The 16,328-nt window shown below is 35.3% G+C and overlaps 1 protein-coding gene across 1 annotated transcript in view; it reads right to left on the bottom strand.

Moving 5' to 3' along the window:
- Positions 1 to 800: 800 nt before the first annotated feature.
- Positions 801 to 16,328, bottom strand: part of LOC118738026 (3-hydroxy-3-methylglutaryl-coenzyme A reductase) — a 23,990-nt gene continuing 8,462 nt past the window's right edge. Inside the window, exons 2-6 of the mRNA XM_036468901.1 lie at positions 7,405 to 7,492; positions 6,670 to 7,245; positions 3,606 to 4,957; positions 3,114 to 3,483; positions 801 to 1,860 (exon numbers count right to left, since the gene is read on the bottom strand). Of these exons, the coding sequence (XP_036324794.1) occupies positions 1,788 to 1,860; positions 3,114 to 3,483; positions 3,606 to 4,957; positions 6,670 to 7,245; positions 7,405 to 7,492 (2,459 nt within the window). The 3' untranslated portion in view covers positions 801 to 1,787. The remainder of the gene's footprint in view (positions 1,861 to 3,113; positions 3,484 to 3,605; positions 4,958 to 6,669; positions 7,246 to 7,404; positions 7,493 to 16,328) is intronic.

The raw sequence follows: 16,328 nt of genomic DNA, 5'->3' as shown, positions 1-16,328 counted from the left end.
AAACATAATTGGAAAATTAAAAGAAAAACATAGTTAAGATTTCTGTTAAACTAATATTATGAACGTTAGCAGATTTGAACATGATTACATGAAAGGCTTCGGCTTCGTATGTGTGATGCGCGAAAGGAGCAGGTATTCATTCGGTATTCGGGTACAAACATCGGGTACATGCGTATGCGCTTACAATAAATACAATGGATGTAGTCGTATGTATGAAGGTATTGCAATCTTAAGTGTAAAATTACAAAGTAGCAGCATCTCTTATTTCTAAACTACAGTACATAGATGATGATATTATTGTTTACGCTAGGCATTTGCGACGTGATGTTAATATCCAATTTAGTTGCGTAATTTGAAAATTTAAATGATTAGATACCGATCCTTTGTAATCTTACATGTAAGATTTAGCGATCTGATGGTTGTTTTTCCTGCTAAATATTTCCCTGGAGCATCAGAGTCCATTTTTTAAATTTTCGATGGTTTGCTTATGCAGGGCTTATGAGGCTTTGTGATATGAAGTTGTTTGCTCAAAATGTACTGCTACGTAGTACACATTCTTCAAAAGTGTATTTATTCGAACACTAAAAACTGTTCTCATATTTTGCACAAGACTGTACACACACGTGTATCTCGTCACCTGAAATGCAAAATAACGTAACAACATCGTCACTGAAATGCAAAAAGTCGTAACTTATAAAAAATTCAAAATTCACTTTTTGATTGCTATGATGGATTTCATCGAATTACACATCGTTTTATGAAAAAAACAGTGACGATGTTGTTATGTTATTTTGCATTTCAGGTATCGCTCTGTGAACATTTTTAGTATATCATTTTATAAATAACCACATTTGAGTTCATACACTTTTGAAGCAAGTCAACAGTATTTATTTTTGATTTTAATAGCTATGATTTGTTATACAAAATTTTTATTCATACAGCACCGTGCATACGAATATGCGCATTCAATTTGAACTTTTGATGTTTGAAAAGTTAATCATTGTAACGCTTCACTGTAATACGACTAAAAGATATTCCTAAAAATTGCTATGAGTTGTATAACTATATATTTATATATACTCATATTTTTTGTTCCATTGATATTAGCCAGGTTTAGATTTGAAATTTATTTGAAGCTCTTCTGCTCTAAGCTTAAATGCCACCACATGTGTGTATGTATTTAATTAGTAGTTGGTAACACATTTTGCATGCATTTCTGTTTTCTTTTCTTACTCTCACTACTCTACTATCTACAGAAATAATTCTGTTCAAATATAATTGTCGTTGCAAATTTAACAAACTACTATATTTGTGTTTTTCTTTAATTTTTAATAGTAACATACATATTTTGCTTGTTATTTTTTTCAAAAAAGAAAGTGATAAAGTAATATATATATATATATATATTTTTTTTTTTCATTCACATTCAGTAAAACATCACTTTCAAATACTTTGGCATCTTTTGCTACGCATGATTTTTACCAACAGCGTTTGTTTTTCTATGTTTAAAAAAGAGGGTACACACTTTAACATATACATATGCTTTAGAAGGAGTCTGCTAAGCGATCCAGTAGCCCGCACCTCAATAGGCTAATTCGTTAAGCGATAGTCTCTGGATTTGACTGTACACAGTTCATAGTTAGGGATTGCTGTTAGCTTCAGGTTGCCTTCGGCGCTGCCGTTGTGCTTTTTTCTAACGAAATTTGTGCGTATATACAACTCATGCTTGCACAATAACTGTATACATAAGAATTGTTGGGCTAACAAGTGGAGCGTATGCTGCAATCTTAGCTGATATTACTGCAGCTTGACACGGTGACGTTCAGAGGATTAATTTTGCCACTAATTGCTATGGAAGACCTGCAAGTACGAACGAATGCAAACAAAGAGACACATATTTATAAAGGCAAGTTAAGGAGTGCAACATTAGAAATTAGTGCATTGTATGTAAAGTAAATATAACTCAGTAGCCACTACTTCAATTTTCAAACTTTTTTTTGAACTTTCTGTACTTTGTAGGCCTTCAGCCCCGCCTCTCCTTACACTCTTTGTACAAATGGCTCGGAACAATCCGCTAGCTGAGCTGTTTTTCTTTCAGAAAGGTTACAATTTTTCCCCAGCATGGTCACCAAGGCCTCATTACGGTCGCAACAACCTTTTTCGTTCTCGGCTTTCAATTTACGTTAACATCCGTCTTGATTTTTTTATTACCCGAGATACAGTATTTCTGCTAACTATAGCATCCCTTGCCATCATATTGAAGATATATTGCGGATTATTTACAAAAAGGGCTGAGTACCAGTTACTCATGAAATTTGTTGTGTAAACGTCTGTGTACGGCTTGCGAAAGCATTAGGCGATTCAGTTACATATATAAATATGTAAGTTTCGAAATGAAGAATTTCACTTTATTATTTTTTTCGGGCCAGTATACGAGTTATAAAAAATAACTACTTTGGGAATAGTTCAGGACTATTTCATCATCATTTCGAGACCGGTTTCGAAACTTCCCGAGCTAGTTTCAATATTGTTCTGAAATGGTTCTGAAAATGTGGTGAACTCGTCCCGAAATTCTCTCGAACAAATATTGAAACTAAATGGGCTCTAACTAGTCCCAAAATCTCCGTGAACTAAACCTGACATGTTCCTGAAATAGTACTGAACCAGTCTCGAAATGGTCCAGAACAAGTCCCAAAATAGCCCTCAAATAGTCATGAACTAGTCCCGAAATCATCCCGAACTAGACCGGAAACGGTCCTAAGCTAGTCGTGAATTAGTGCCGGAATATTCCTGAAATAGCCCTGACCTAGCCCAGGAATGTTAACTTCTACACACATTTAGAGATTTTCTGCTGGGTTACCCAAGAAGCAGTTAAAAAATTTCTGAGGGTTAACGCAAATTTTACTCATACCGAGAGCTAAGATGTTTACTACTCATTTATGCCGTGAAACAATCGATGATCGATGATGAAAAGTGGTAGAAAATCGTATTTGACATGTTTTCCAAAGCTAACCTGATCATAATAATTAAAATTATTTGCTTATGAAACACGCACTCCTTATACATATACACATTGAATTAAAATAGTGTAGATATGTATAATTTGCACTCACCTATTGTGACGCATGTGACTCTTTACGAGATCACTATTCACCAGCGCTGCCATAAGACTCAGTTCACCCGCCATCACTGTGGCGCATACAATTTGTGCCAATTTCTTTGCATTCTCTCCAGGATGCTCTTGATTAGCACCGCGCACACCAAGCATATCGAGACACGCGCCCTGACCGGGCAGCACTGTGCCACCGCCAACGGTGCCCACTTCCAGTGAGGGCATTGTGCAGGTCATGTATAAGTCTTCATTGTTATCGCCACAGCATTCCATGCCCGTAGAGCAATTGCTCGATGTAACATTTTGCGCTGGATCTTGGCCAGTGGCGAGAAAAACGGCTGTCACCATATTGGCTGCATGTGCATTGTTTCCTGCGCGAGCAAAAGGAATTGGTTAGGAAAATGAAATTTTATGAAAGTAATTGCAAGCCAATTTATAAAGCAGAATTATTAGTAAAAAAGAATTAAAGCTTTGTATATCAAATCTCACTTACCACCTACACTGCCCGCCATGGCACTGCCGGACATATTCTTCAACTTATTGCACTCCACCAGTGTTTTGGCGTCCGTTTTCAGTACAGTGCGCAGCGTTTGCGCGGAAATTATGCATTCAGTTACCACACGCTTGCCACGTCCTTTGATCCAATTGATGGCCGCCGGCTTCTTGTCGCAGCAGAAATTGCCACTCAACGATATAATTTGCATATCAGGAAATTCTTTTTTGATACATTTCAGCGCCATCTCAGCGCCCTTCGACACCATATTCATACCCATAGCATCACCGGTTAACGCTACAAAACGTATATACAGCTGCGGTCCATCCATTGCGATCAGACACTCCTTCAAGCGACCGAAGCGCGATGTTGAATCGAATTCACATTTAATTTTTTTGTAATTATTTTCATCGTTAATCCATCTTTTCGCTTCGGCTGCGCGTGAAACGTTTGCAAAGCGTACGCAGGGTGCACGTGTCATGCCAACATCCTCCACATACGACGTAACTCCGCGCACGGATAGCGCTTTACAACCGCGATTCGTTGAGGCGACTAGTGCGCCTTCGGTCGTAGCCATGGGTACAAAATATTTACTGCCATCAAGCAGCAAAGGACCTGCATAACCAACTGGGATGGGCACATAGCCAAGTACATTTTCACAGCAGGCATTCATTACTTTGCGATAGTCGAAATTCAAATATGGCAGACATTCCAAACGTTCGGCGGGCACTTTAGCGCGTGCGCTAATCACTTGTCTACGAATGCGCACACCGCGAACTGGGTCATCTAAAATTGATTCGATTTTATGCAATGGACAGTGGTTGCCAGCGGAGTTAACGATTAAGAGAACTTCTTCGTCTGTAAGATTAGCGGGCCCACCCCATTCATCGAGAGATTGCAAAATTTCTAGGCATTCTTGCAGTGTGCGCGGTGGAATTGGTTGACGTGGACATAGCTGCAGTGCCATCGATTGATTCGCATCGGTTATGAGTTCAGTTTGTGTTGATGCATTAACAAAGTTATGTTCTTCGATTGTAAATAGTGGTACGCGATGAGGACGCGAATCGCCGACAGCAGGCGACACAACCAATTGAGGAACTTTAGTGGCAGGTTGAGGCGCATTCAACACGTCAGTAGCATTGATTTGTGGCGCGGATATTTTCATATCCATGGCAGCAAGAGTAGCCGTGTCTTGCAAAGGTTGCGTTTGGGACGATTTTACAGCTAGAGCGACTGTGGTTTGACGTAGTTGATCGTGCAGTTCATTGCGGTGCTCAAAAAATATAAATTTAACTACTAAAGCGATGAGAAGAATGAGTATGACAATCTGGTCAGCACTCATGGTGAGCCATCTAAACAAGAGTTACAAATAGAAGAATTTTAAAATTTTATACATATGAATATTTTGAAATTTTATAGGTTAGAAAACATTGTTTGACATTCACATAGAAGTGAATAGCTCAGTTGGTAAACCCCTGGTTACGACAGCTTCCTTGTTTTTGATTAGGGGAGAATTGTTCTCACTTTAAATTAACCCAGGGTCATTGAACAAAGATGAATTTCATCCGAGCTCTTGTAAAATGCGTGTTATTTTCCACGAAGAAAAAATTATGATTACAGTTGATAAAATAACCTGGTGGGCTTAGAGATGGAAAAGTAAAAAACATAAATACAAAATTTCACATCTCTTACTCACACTCCCTCTATACGACCTATACTTTTCCAAAGAAAATACTACAATCGGCACGATATCGACTAATCAGTTTAGTTGCGTTTGGGGCTGAACCCATAAAAGAAAGCGTTTTTTTTTCAACTGTAATCAATTCTTTACGTGCCATGCATTATTTATGTACGTGAAGGTATTTATAATTTATTTCGAATTTTCCTCTTTTTTCAGAAAAGTTGACTAGAGATGTAGATGCTAAAGATTATTAATAAAAAAAAAGTAAGAGCACCGGTCCGTCAGTTCTTTAGACGCACATTTTAGAGAATTTCATATAGTATTACAGCATATAATCGGCTATTTTCTCGCGATTTTTCTTATCCCTATTGTAATAAATAATTGAAATTATTGAATTTAACTTTTTAAACAGTTGGAAATATTTTTAGACCTCTGTCCATACATACATGTGTATTCAAATTACCTAATTCCTATAATTCATGTAATTTATAATATAATTGTATTTGAATTTAGTTTTAAAACGAAGGAGGCGCCCTTCTTCAAATACCTCGGAAAATTCTATATGTTCGAGCTGAACATTTGTAAACACGCTTACTTTTGACAGTCTACCATGAGTAAAATTCATTTAAATTCAACTTTTTAAACAGGGGGAAATCCTTCTAAAAATATTTTTTTAAGCCTCTTGGTAAATAATATAATTTTCAATAAATAATAATTAATTTTCAAACAGGTGGCAACCCTCCTACATGTAGTTTAGAACTAAATCCCTTTAAAAAACATTTCGATTGATGTCCACATTGTAGTAGTTCATTTAAATTAATTGAATTTAATCTTTAAACGGGTGGCAACCCTTGTAAAACACCTCAAGAAATGTTCAATATGAAGGTTTCTTAACAATCTTTCTTGACATACACTTTTTTAATATAATTTTCAAATAAACAAACCCCTTAATTCAAGTTGAATTTATTTTTCAAACAGGTGGCAGCCCCCCTACATGAGTATGAAATTGACTTTACATATGTATGTATATCCACACCAAGTTCCAGTACTCTATCACAAATATTTGTATGGGAGGTGCCACGCCCACCGTCTTATCGAGATTAAATCTATCCTATATTTTAAGTTGGGCTAAATGACACTAGTGTACAAAATTTCAGTTTGATCGGTTGAGTAGTTAAAGCGTGAAAGCGTAAGAAATCCAAAGAAACTCGCTTTCGAATTTATAATATTAGTAAGGATATCAATCCATCAGGAACACCCCTCATTTATGCAGTTAAAGAAGATTGCAGATATTTTATCAATTGCACTGCAATCATTGCAGTTATCCCTTATTAATAGTACATGGAATCAATAATGATACCCTGTATATATATGTATACTCACTTAATAATCATATCCGTCAATTCCCCCGACTCCGTACGATTAGTGTTTATATTTAAATTTAATTGTGGTGTCAAAGTCTTTTCCACCGTATCGTATTCAGTACTCGAGAACACCATGCGGCTGTAAATATGCACAATCATCAGTCCGGTGGTCATTATGATTTTTACACGTTGCACCACTGGATTAGTCTTTTGCTCTTCATCGTTCAATGCCTTCAAGAGGATAGAGTCTTTGGCTTTGGCACGCACCATTGACATGTCCATGCCATTGCGTGACAAATCGAGTATGAGTGACAAACATGCGGGGAAGAAGGTCATAAAGACCACATAATTAACAATCACCGACATAACGGCGAATGTGCACAGCACCTCCAAACGCTGTACGCCAGACAGCGTGCCCACGCCGATGACAAGCGTCTCGACAATGGTGTCCAAAGATATGGCTGGCCCCAGTAGCTCTAAGCCGCGCGCTATGTTATTCGTCACTTCAGCCTGATTGGTGCCGGTTAAAGCTAATTGCGCAAGCGTGCCTGAATTCGAGAGATCGATGAGCAGCAGCATAAAGAAGAGAGCATCTCTGCAACGAAGGGGAAAGGTAATACATAGAAATTTGTTGAAAAATTACGTTTAATGTGAGTATGATGAACAAATGCTTATAAAATTGCATATTGTCATAAGGAAGTGATATTCGTCATTTGAATTACATAAATAAAAGAATTTAATGGCTTTTACTCACTTTAAATCGGAGATATCGCTGCCCAGGAACTTTATTATAGTTGTCGTAAATATAAAACTCGAGAAGACTGTAAATAGTCCAGCGATTCCTGAAAAATAATGTGTTTTTTGTTTATTTTGAATTTAATTAGTATCTACTTTTATACATTTACAAATTTAAATAATGCGACAATTTATTTAATGCTGTATGCATGCTGAATTTAAAAGTGATTATATGTATATGCAAAAATATTTGTTCAGGTAAATTAATGCATACAGTACGATGCATTCATAAATCAAAGACAAGGCACAGGTGGGAGAGACGGCTCAAAAATCCAATAAATTAATGGAAAACTACAGAAACGAATTGTTTAGTTTTGTTTGTTTTTGCTGATAGTAAGGATTTTTATAAAAATGCACTACTTGTTATAAAAATATTCAAGAGTATGTTAAAAAAAATGCAGTGCAGGGAAAAGATCTGAAAGCTAATGATTTCTTGGAGAATTAAAATTAAAAAAATGGCTTAGCCTAAGTTTTAATCAGACTTGTCCAAAGGAGATGAAATCACGCCGTGATCAGACATGGCGAAGCAGTTATGGGAAAAATTGTGTATACTAAATTTTACAGTGAATTATCAAGTACTATGCACTTAAGTACCGAGTATGATAGTATCTACAATGATTCTACATACATACATACATACATACATTAAGTATACTAAATACTTTAAACAAATGTATTTACATAGTTTCACAGGACTTAATACCGATTGTAAAGTTTTTTAGCTATTTTTACCTAACTAAGTAAATACCAAGTGCAAAAGTACATACTTAGTTTTCATGGCTTCACATAACAATGTATAAAAGGTAAGGCCGAGAATTCTCGAAAATTCCGAAATAGTAAGGAAAATATCCTGAAATACTGGAAAAACCCTCTAAAATAACACGAAGTATACTGAAAGGCCCTGGGAAAATAATGAAAAGTTCCAAAAAAAATCCCCTAAGTCCTTAAAATGAAAATTCCAGAAAAATAAAACACGAAGCACTCCGAAAAATTTCCAAACAAATTCGGAGAAAATCTTGAAGTTTCGTAAATTCTAAAATCCCGAAGCATTTCTTTATTTTGTCAAACTCTAAAAAAATCGATTTTTCTTACTTTTCCCGAACAGTTTAGTATTTAGAAATCTACAATTATTTAATTACTTCTTAAGTAGCTTCTCCTTAATATTCGTAAAATAGTCATCGTAGTGAGCAAAAAATCTCATAAATATGGCCTGATTTAAGGGAAATTACTCAATGAACTGGGGTATAACAACAGATACAAAAAAAGATAAATTTTTGATCTACCATTTCAGGGAAAAGTTAAAATCCAGCGTGAGTACATGGCGTATGATTAACATTATCATCTCGTCTGGGTAACTCATACGCCATGTACGTACATTTATTTTAACATCTTCGTGATAAATGGTAGGTCAAATGTGGATCTTCCATTTTGAATTTTTAAAATCTGATATCAATCAGCGACCGTAAAACTAACTGTAAATATTTAAGCGAATCCAATAGGTTTTGATTTTTTTGTCTTCGCGAAAAGAGCGTCTTTAAAGCGGTGCAGTAAAGACGCCATTTTGAATTTTTTAATTCGCCACATTTCAATTGAAAGTGTATTACTTTACAAGTATTGTAAAATATTGCACGTTCATTTTCATTGATCACAATTTTGGGCAGAGCTCTGGGCCGGTTGACGGGAATGGTCCCTAGTGACGTGAATCTTTAAGATAGTCAAATCGGTTTGAGGTAAATCTTCAAATAGATGTCTCAAACAAGTTTGTTGTGAGTGCCCCACTTAAATATTATTTGATGACAGGCTGATTTGGCGGGATCCTATCAACAGAAAATGCAATGAAAAGCCAATAACTTCAATGACTACTAGGTTAAAAATTACATAAAATAAGTATAATAAACAAATCAAAAAAATGTTTTATATGTATATGGGTGTTTCCTGCGTTGCGGACGTTCCTTTTGGAGACACAATTTTTTTATTATAAAAACTATAGTAGGCTGTGAATGAACACAAATTTTTTGTCATGAGTAGTCATCATCAATACCTATCTGAAACCAATAAAAATATTTTCCACAAATGTTATATGATAAGTGAATAGCGATTAAAAGGTCCCGTTCGGACGTTCGCAAAATGGAACTCGTCTCGAAGATGACTGATGATTTTTGCTAAATTCTGCGAAACTGTTAACGGTACAAAAAATGATGTATGAATGGTTGTTAGAATAATAAGCAGCCATAACCATTGGGTCAACTTAAACTTCCTAACGATGTTTAGTAGCTGCCAAAAACTGTTCGAAGTTGTTCGGACGTTCCCGTTCGGACGTTCTGATTCTTTCCAATGGATACAATTTTTTGTTTAAGAATTTAAACGCACTAATTTTTTTAATGAAAATATGGGGTTTTATTGTAATAAATCTACATCTATATGAAGGCCTTACTTAACGTTCGTTGAAGTCATTTCCTCGTACAAGCAGACGTACATATCGACGCCTCCAAACCATACTATGCTAAGTCTGACTAAGTCTAAGCTGGCTTAGCATAGTATGGTTTGTAGGCGTCGATATGTATAGTATATACTGTTACTCACAAAATTGAGTATACTTTGTTATTTTTCGCAATGTTTTACATGCAAATTTTTTTTATTTTTGTTTTGTATTGAAATATGGCTTATATTTTAACAAAACCCATCTAAATCCAAGCTGTGTGAAGCTGTGTACGAAAATTATGAAAAATCTGCAAAGCAAACTTTTTAACACGAATTTCTAAAAAAAATCAGGTATGCAGTTTTATAGTCCATTCAGTTTTAGTGCAATAATGTGCAAATTTCGAATGTATAAACAATTCTCAAAAATCATCGCGAATTTTGAGACATTTGAAATTTGCACATTATAATACTAAAACTGAATGGACTATAAAATTACACGCATTACTGATTTTTTTAGAAATTCTTGCTAAACAGTTTGCAATTTTACTGAAACTTTGCAGTTTCATACTTGGATTTAAATGGGGTTTGCTAAAATATAAGCCATATTTTAATACCAAATTAACAAAAAGATTTTGTAAATACTAACAAAAAAACCGTATACTCAATTTTGTGAGTAACAGTATGTACCTACATAGAACAATATGAACAAAAGTTATTTGAAGCGTTCCTATAGCTTTCCGAAAAAAATTTATGCGACTGGCAAGAGTAACCAAAACTAGCTTTTGTATTAAAATTTTGACAAATGAAGTAAACGTTACGACTCTTTTTTTTACATGCTAAGTATATTTTGCGTCCGAACGCTTGAAAAAAAATTTGGAATTTAACTTTGGACCGTTCCTAATTTATTTTTACGTTACTTTTGTTGTAAGACTTACAGAACATAAGCTGTACTAAATTTTCGTATAGATTTCCAATATCGCAACTGAATTTTTGTGCGCTGTAGCAGCGGCCTTATATACCTGCCTCGCACTCATGGCAACTCTAGAACGTTCTGCCGTCTATCGCACATTATCTCATTCTCTCGCTGTTCACAGTGTTCCTCCACTTGATGTTTCTTGCTGTCGAATATTCAACGTCTTTCGTCAAACATTCTGCTATTTTCTTGTTGTTCGCTTCGCGTTGCCGCAGTATTTGCCACAATTAAGTTGCGTTCCCCAACTTTTCTGGATTAAAACCTGTAAAACTGTCAAGAAGCAAAAGAAGCGAGAGCACCGAGCACGGGAACGTTTTCTGGTAAATTTCTGTAAGTTCTTACAACTTCTTGCGAGTTAGGGAACGCTACTTTAATATGCATTAGGGTTATGAATTTGTGACTGTTTTTTGAATTTTTAAAAGCCTGTGGTGCCATGCTTAGCATATAACTTCGGCAAAACACCCAAATTTTGTGCAGCCTTAAAAAACCTCCCGCGCACGAGGAAATAAAAACTAGTTCAGTACAAAATTTTCAGGGAAAAAGTATAGCTTCATCGACGTTCTTGGCTTAATTATGGAAGTTGCGGAATATTTTGCAAACTATAGCTCAATGCAAAAATCGAAGAGTATATTCGTTATCAGCGACTTGCAATTATTTTGGATGGCTATCCTGTCATCTGGATTCTGACAAATGAATTGTAACGTTTTTGTAAAATTTTGCTCGTCTGTATTAGCATTGCATTTTTTTTTTTAAATTTATGTATTATTAACCTACGTTCGGACTTTAAACCTTTATGGTAAGTTTTGTGGCACTATTTTTCCTTACTTCTATTCCTTACCTAGAATTCTTAAATGAACTGATTGAAAAAGATTATCGAACAAAGTCCATTTTATTTTAGTAAAAAGAAAAAAATTAAATAGAAATACCGTTATGCGCGGAACCTAAATTTATATCTGCACAAAGTCATGTAACTTTTCACAGGCTTTTGAATCTAAAATAAATTCATAACCCTAGCTTGCATGTAAATACAATTAAAATCACTGCGTTCCTCTCCTCCTCCTTGCACTGCTTTTAATACACAAGTAGCGGATCCAAAGGAGCATTTTTAATTGCAATAGCTACATACATACATTATACTATGGCATTGCTAATTTTTTGCGATTTCAACAGAGCAGTAAAATGGTGTTCATGCCAAAATATGTGCGAATATTTTGTGACGGCCTTCGTTGCAAAGTTTATTGCAGCAATTCAGTGGGTTCTTATGTAGTCTATTTAGCAGCTGTGTGCCGTGTTAAAAATGTCGTTTCACTAAAATACTCCAATTTTGGTGGCGTGGCAATAAAACATAAATGAATGAGGGGGGAAAAACGGAACAAGAAACGCGTTGCATTTACCATAAGGCACGTAAGCGTTATTAACTTGATTTGCCTTAAAATACACCTGCATTCGAGTAGACAACCAACGTTTTCGAATATGTAGACATTGAATTTGAAAATAGTAGTTAAGGTTTTGCAGAGTTGATTAGCAAATAACATAAAAATTGACTGACAACTTACAAAAACTGAAGTAAGAGCACCAAATGTATGCGTTTGTATGTTTCACAGAATTTTTTCAGAAATTTATGTAGTTAGTTTTAGTGATTTCAAGCTTAAAATGATTACTAAATATGCATGTATGTATGTATGTAGATATTTGTATATGGTTCAATAACACAGGCCAACAAAAATGGAAAACAAATTTGGTGCGGCAAATGTTAAAGCTGTTTTTGATAGACTCCGTTTTTTACAATATTTTAGAAGGTCTATTAACGAAATAAAAGGTGATGGAACACCACTTAGGCTTTTTAAATGAGATTCAGAACTTCGGTTACTGTCTCTGGCCACTTATAGACATTTGTTTAATAGCAAAAACTGATTTTGGCAATGTTTGGGTACCTACCGCAGTCAAACAAAAGGGTGATAGAACCTTCCACTTAGGCTTAAATTAAGGCTTGAACTTTCGACTAAATACAATCTCTGAAAATACCATCCGTGCACTTTTTCAATAAGTTACTTATAGCCATTTATTGAACTGCATAAACTGATTTTGGCAAATTAATATTATTATTATTATTTTCAATACAGCTTTTTTTCAAAAATAGTTTTAAAATTTGAAGCACTAAAATCAGTGTTGCCTTGTGTAATTTATTAATTTCCAAATACAACACACAGGCGGATTGTCAAATTTACTTCAACTTTTTATTTTGTCATTCAAAATGTAAAATACTTTAGCTTTCTTCTATTTCCCTCTGTTACGTCCGGTGAAAATTCCGATGCGAATGAGGCGATTTTATCATTCGCAAACGTAAACGGTTTTGCTCAAATTTTCCGCAAGCGGTTTGTCAAACCTTCAAGCACCCTCTACACAGCAAAACAGGTTTGAACTAAAGGAATAATTCCTCTTGTTTGACAAACCTTTTGGCCGTTTCCGTCGCATTATAGGTTTTTTGTAAATTCAAAGTTGCATAATAATGGAAAGGATCGGTGTCCAAAATAAATATATTTCTAAACTTTTGGCAATTAATCAGTTTTATTAAAAAATTTAAAATTCGCTACAATAAGAAAATGACATGTTTCCAAGCACCGAAAAACATAATTTGTATTTGTGTAGCCTTAATATTTTTTTACAAGAGCAGAAAATTTGCCTACAAGTTGTATTAAACTCTTTGCATTGTTTTCCTCTAGAGGTCTAATAATTGAAATGTATACATAATTTTTTGGGCTGGATTCCACATTTCTTGAACATTGGGCGCCTACGAAGAAAAACTTTTTTGAAAACGAAGATATTTACATATGGAATGCCTTTCTGTAGTCCAGTTTTCAATACCATTAATTAATTAAATTTCTGGGTAATCGTTAGAAAAAAAGCTATTTTGTCAGCTCGAAACTCTGGTTTTGAATGAGAAAATCGTCGTTCCAGAGATGATTTGTTTCTGGTTATTGGTTTGATCAAATAAACTCGTGAGAGAACGAACACAATTTCAAACTGTGTTCTCCTTGATGCAACACTTTTAATATATGTCTATTCGTGAAATTATTAAACGTTCAAAAAAATAAATTAAGTCTCAAACAGCCACGAAAACCGGATTTTACCCTTTTAATTTTATAATAAAGCATAACACAAATGTAATTTACGCTCGTTTTACGGGACTGTTAAAATATTTTACGTCATACAGAGTTGCAATATGCAGATGACTTCGGGTTTCCCGCCCAAATTAAGAATTCCGCACTTGTCATTAAGTTTCAACATTTTACACTAGAAATCATAAGTTTTGTATTTAGCGCCATGCTGACATCATATCTTATGTATGATTTCTGTTTATTTTTCATACATTGTTGTCCTATTCTATTAACATTAAATCTCATTTGTACTTGTACATAATTTACAAAAGCAATAGACTTAACAAATATTACTATTGTCTGTGTTAAAAGCCGCCGAGAAGTTGGTTGGTAGCCAAACCATTGAAGAAAAATGTTTAGTAAATACATGTGTTATGTACATTGGTAGGCACTAAGTTGGATATTGAATATAGAAAAAGGGAAAAAAGACAATTTCAAAGCAAATTATCGCGTGTTTAACTCGAACAAGTATACAAATTGCGAATTGTTAAAAATTGAATAGCAATTCATAGTTTAAGTTGAAGGTTATCATATCGGCCTCACATATGTATGTACATAAGCGAGCCGCAAAGGCCTAAACGTGCATCCGACCATCCATGCGTCCATGCACGTCTGTTAGTCAGCCAGACAGTAGTGCAAATTTTACACCTCAATCATAAATTTCGAGGCCGATGCTCAATCACTCAACGACGATGGTCACATAAAAAAGTGAAACTGCTTTGGCGTGAAAGATGACTACTGTATGAACATAAATACATATATGCATAGGTAGCTTTTATGTGCGCTTATATCTGTTTAAAAGTACTAAGTGCAGCCTTACCATTGTCATCGAAGCATTGAACTGTGGTTCCCCCAATCTAGGTAAATTTGGACACAATCGCTTAAGAGTAGAGGCATACATTTGCACAAGAGATTTCAAGTGCCTAAGTAAATAAACAAACCGTGCCGGCGGTAATTAATTTAGTCAACACAACTGCAGTAGGCCATGAACGTGACTGAAGTCTAAAATCCATTGATTGCGATCTGTCGCACGTAAGATTAAGACTACATAATGACTTTAATATTGCGAAATTAATATCTACTTATGTAGGTACTTGTACACACCAGAAGAAGCGCTCAATGTTGAACAAAGAGTTGGTAGTTTATTTACAAATTAGAAAATAGAGTTGGAGTACTTGGGCATTGTAGCATTTTTAATGTCGAATTAGCAGTGTAAAATTTGCTGTTATCTTTACTCAGGAAAAATACATGTACAAATTTACAGCCAGACAGCCATCAGGCGACCCCACGGCGCTTAATCCTGTCATGTCGGAAACAGTTGCGAACTGCCGTAAATCAATTAACAGCTAGCAGTTCGCTTTCCACCTAGTAAAGATACTGGAGCACAGTGCCTAACCGGGAAACGAGAAGGAAGATGTGCTACTGCCACTTCCTTATAGAAGCAGCTACCAAATGGAGACAATTAATACTTGCGATTAGAGATGGGCGCGGGCCTAAATTTTCAAGCCCGGCCGGCACGAGTGCAAAATCAACTTTCAAAAACACGCAAGTTAAGAATTTTAGTTGGGCCCGGCACGTCCCGGCCCGGCACGACGGGACACGTCCCAGCCCGGAAATAAAGAGCCAACTTTTATTGTATGTATACATATGTACATATTTTTAATTTTGTGTTTATGTATGTATATTTACTTAAGCGAATCAATTTTTTACATCAAAGATTTTTATAATATATGTAAACAAAACTACTATTTAAGTATCTTATTTTTTCTATCGGTTTCCAAATATTTCTTTGTTTGCTTTTCTCTTATCAAAAGAGGTCTAAATATGTATTATTTTTTTATAAAAACAAAAGCTTATCTAAATTTGTAGTATTAGCAACGGGCTTTTTCGTGCTTATTCGTGCTTTTATGAAATTTTACTGAACGCCCATGCACGCACGAGTTCGTGCTGACAGCAAATATTCCGGCCCGTACCCGCGGGCCACAGTGGTTCGGATCGCAAATCTAGCTGGACGAAACTATTTAAACAAATACTAGTTGAGGGATCTTTACACCACTTCTTACCTAGGGGATTTTTGGGTCGCTGATTACGAATCTGAAGTCACTTATCAAAAATTTAAAATGGCGGATCCAATATGGCGGACGAAAATAAAAAAAAAATCGGTAGATTTCTGTGAAACTGGGTATCTAGGGGCTTTCTGGGTCGCTGATTACATATCTAAAGTCATTTACCAAAAATTCAAAATGGCGGATCCAATATGGCGGACGAAAATTAAAAAAAATCAGTAGATTTCTATGAAACTGGGTATCTGGGGGTTTTCTTGGTCGCTGA

The sequence above is a fragment of the Rhagoletis pomonella genome, unplaced genomic scaffold, assembly GCF_013731165.1.
Source record: "Rhagoletis pomonella isolate Grant_MI unplaced genomic scaffold, Rhpom_1.0 Rhpom_scaffold_00004, whole genome shotgun sequence".
Lineage (NCBI taxonomy): Eukaryota > Metazoa > Arthropoda > Insecta > Diptera > Tephritidae > Rhagoletis > Rhagoletis pomonella.
The sequence above is the reverse complement of the archived record's forward strand: the minus strand, read 5'-3'. Positions and strand labels throughout refer to the sequence as shown.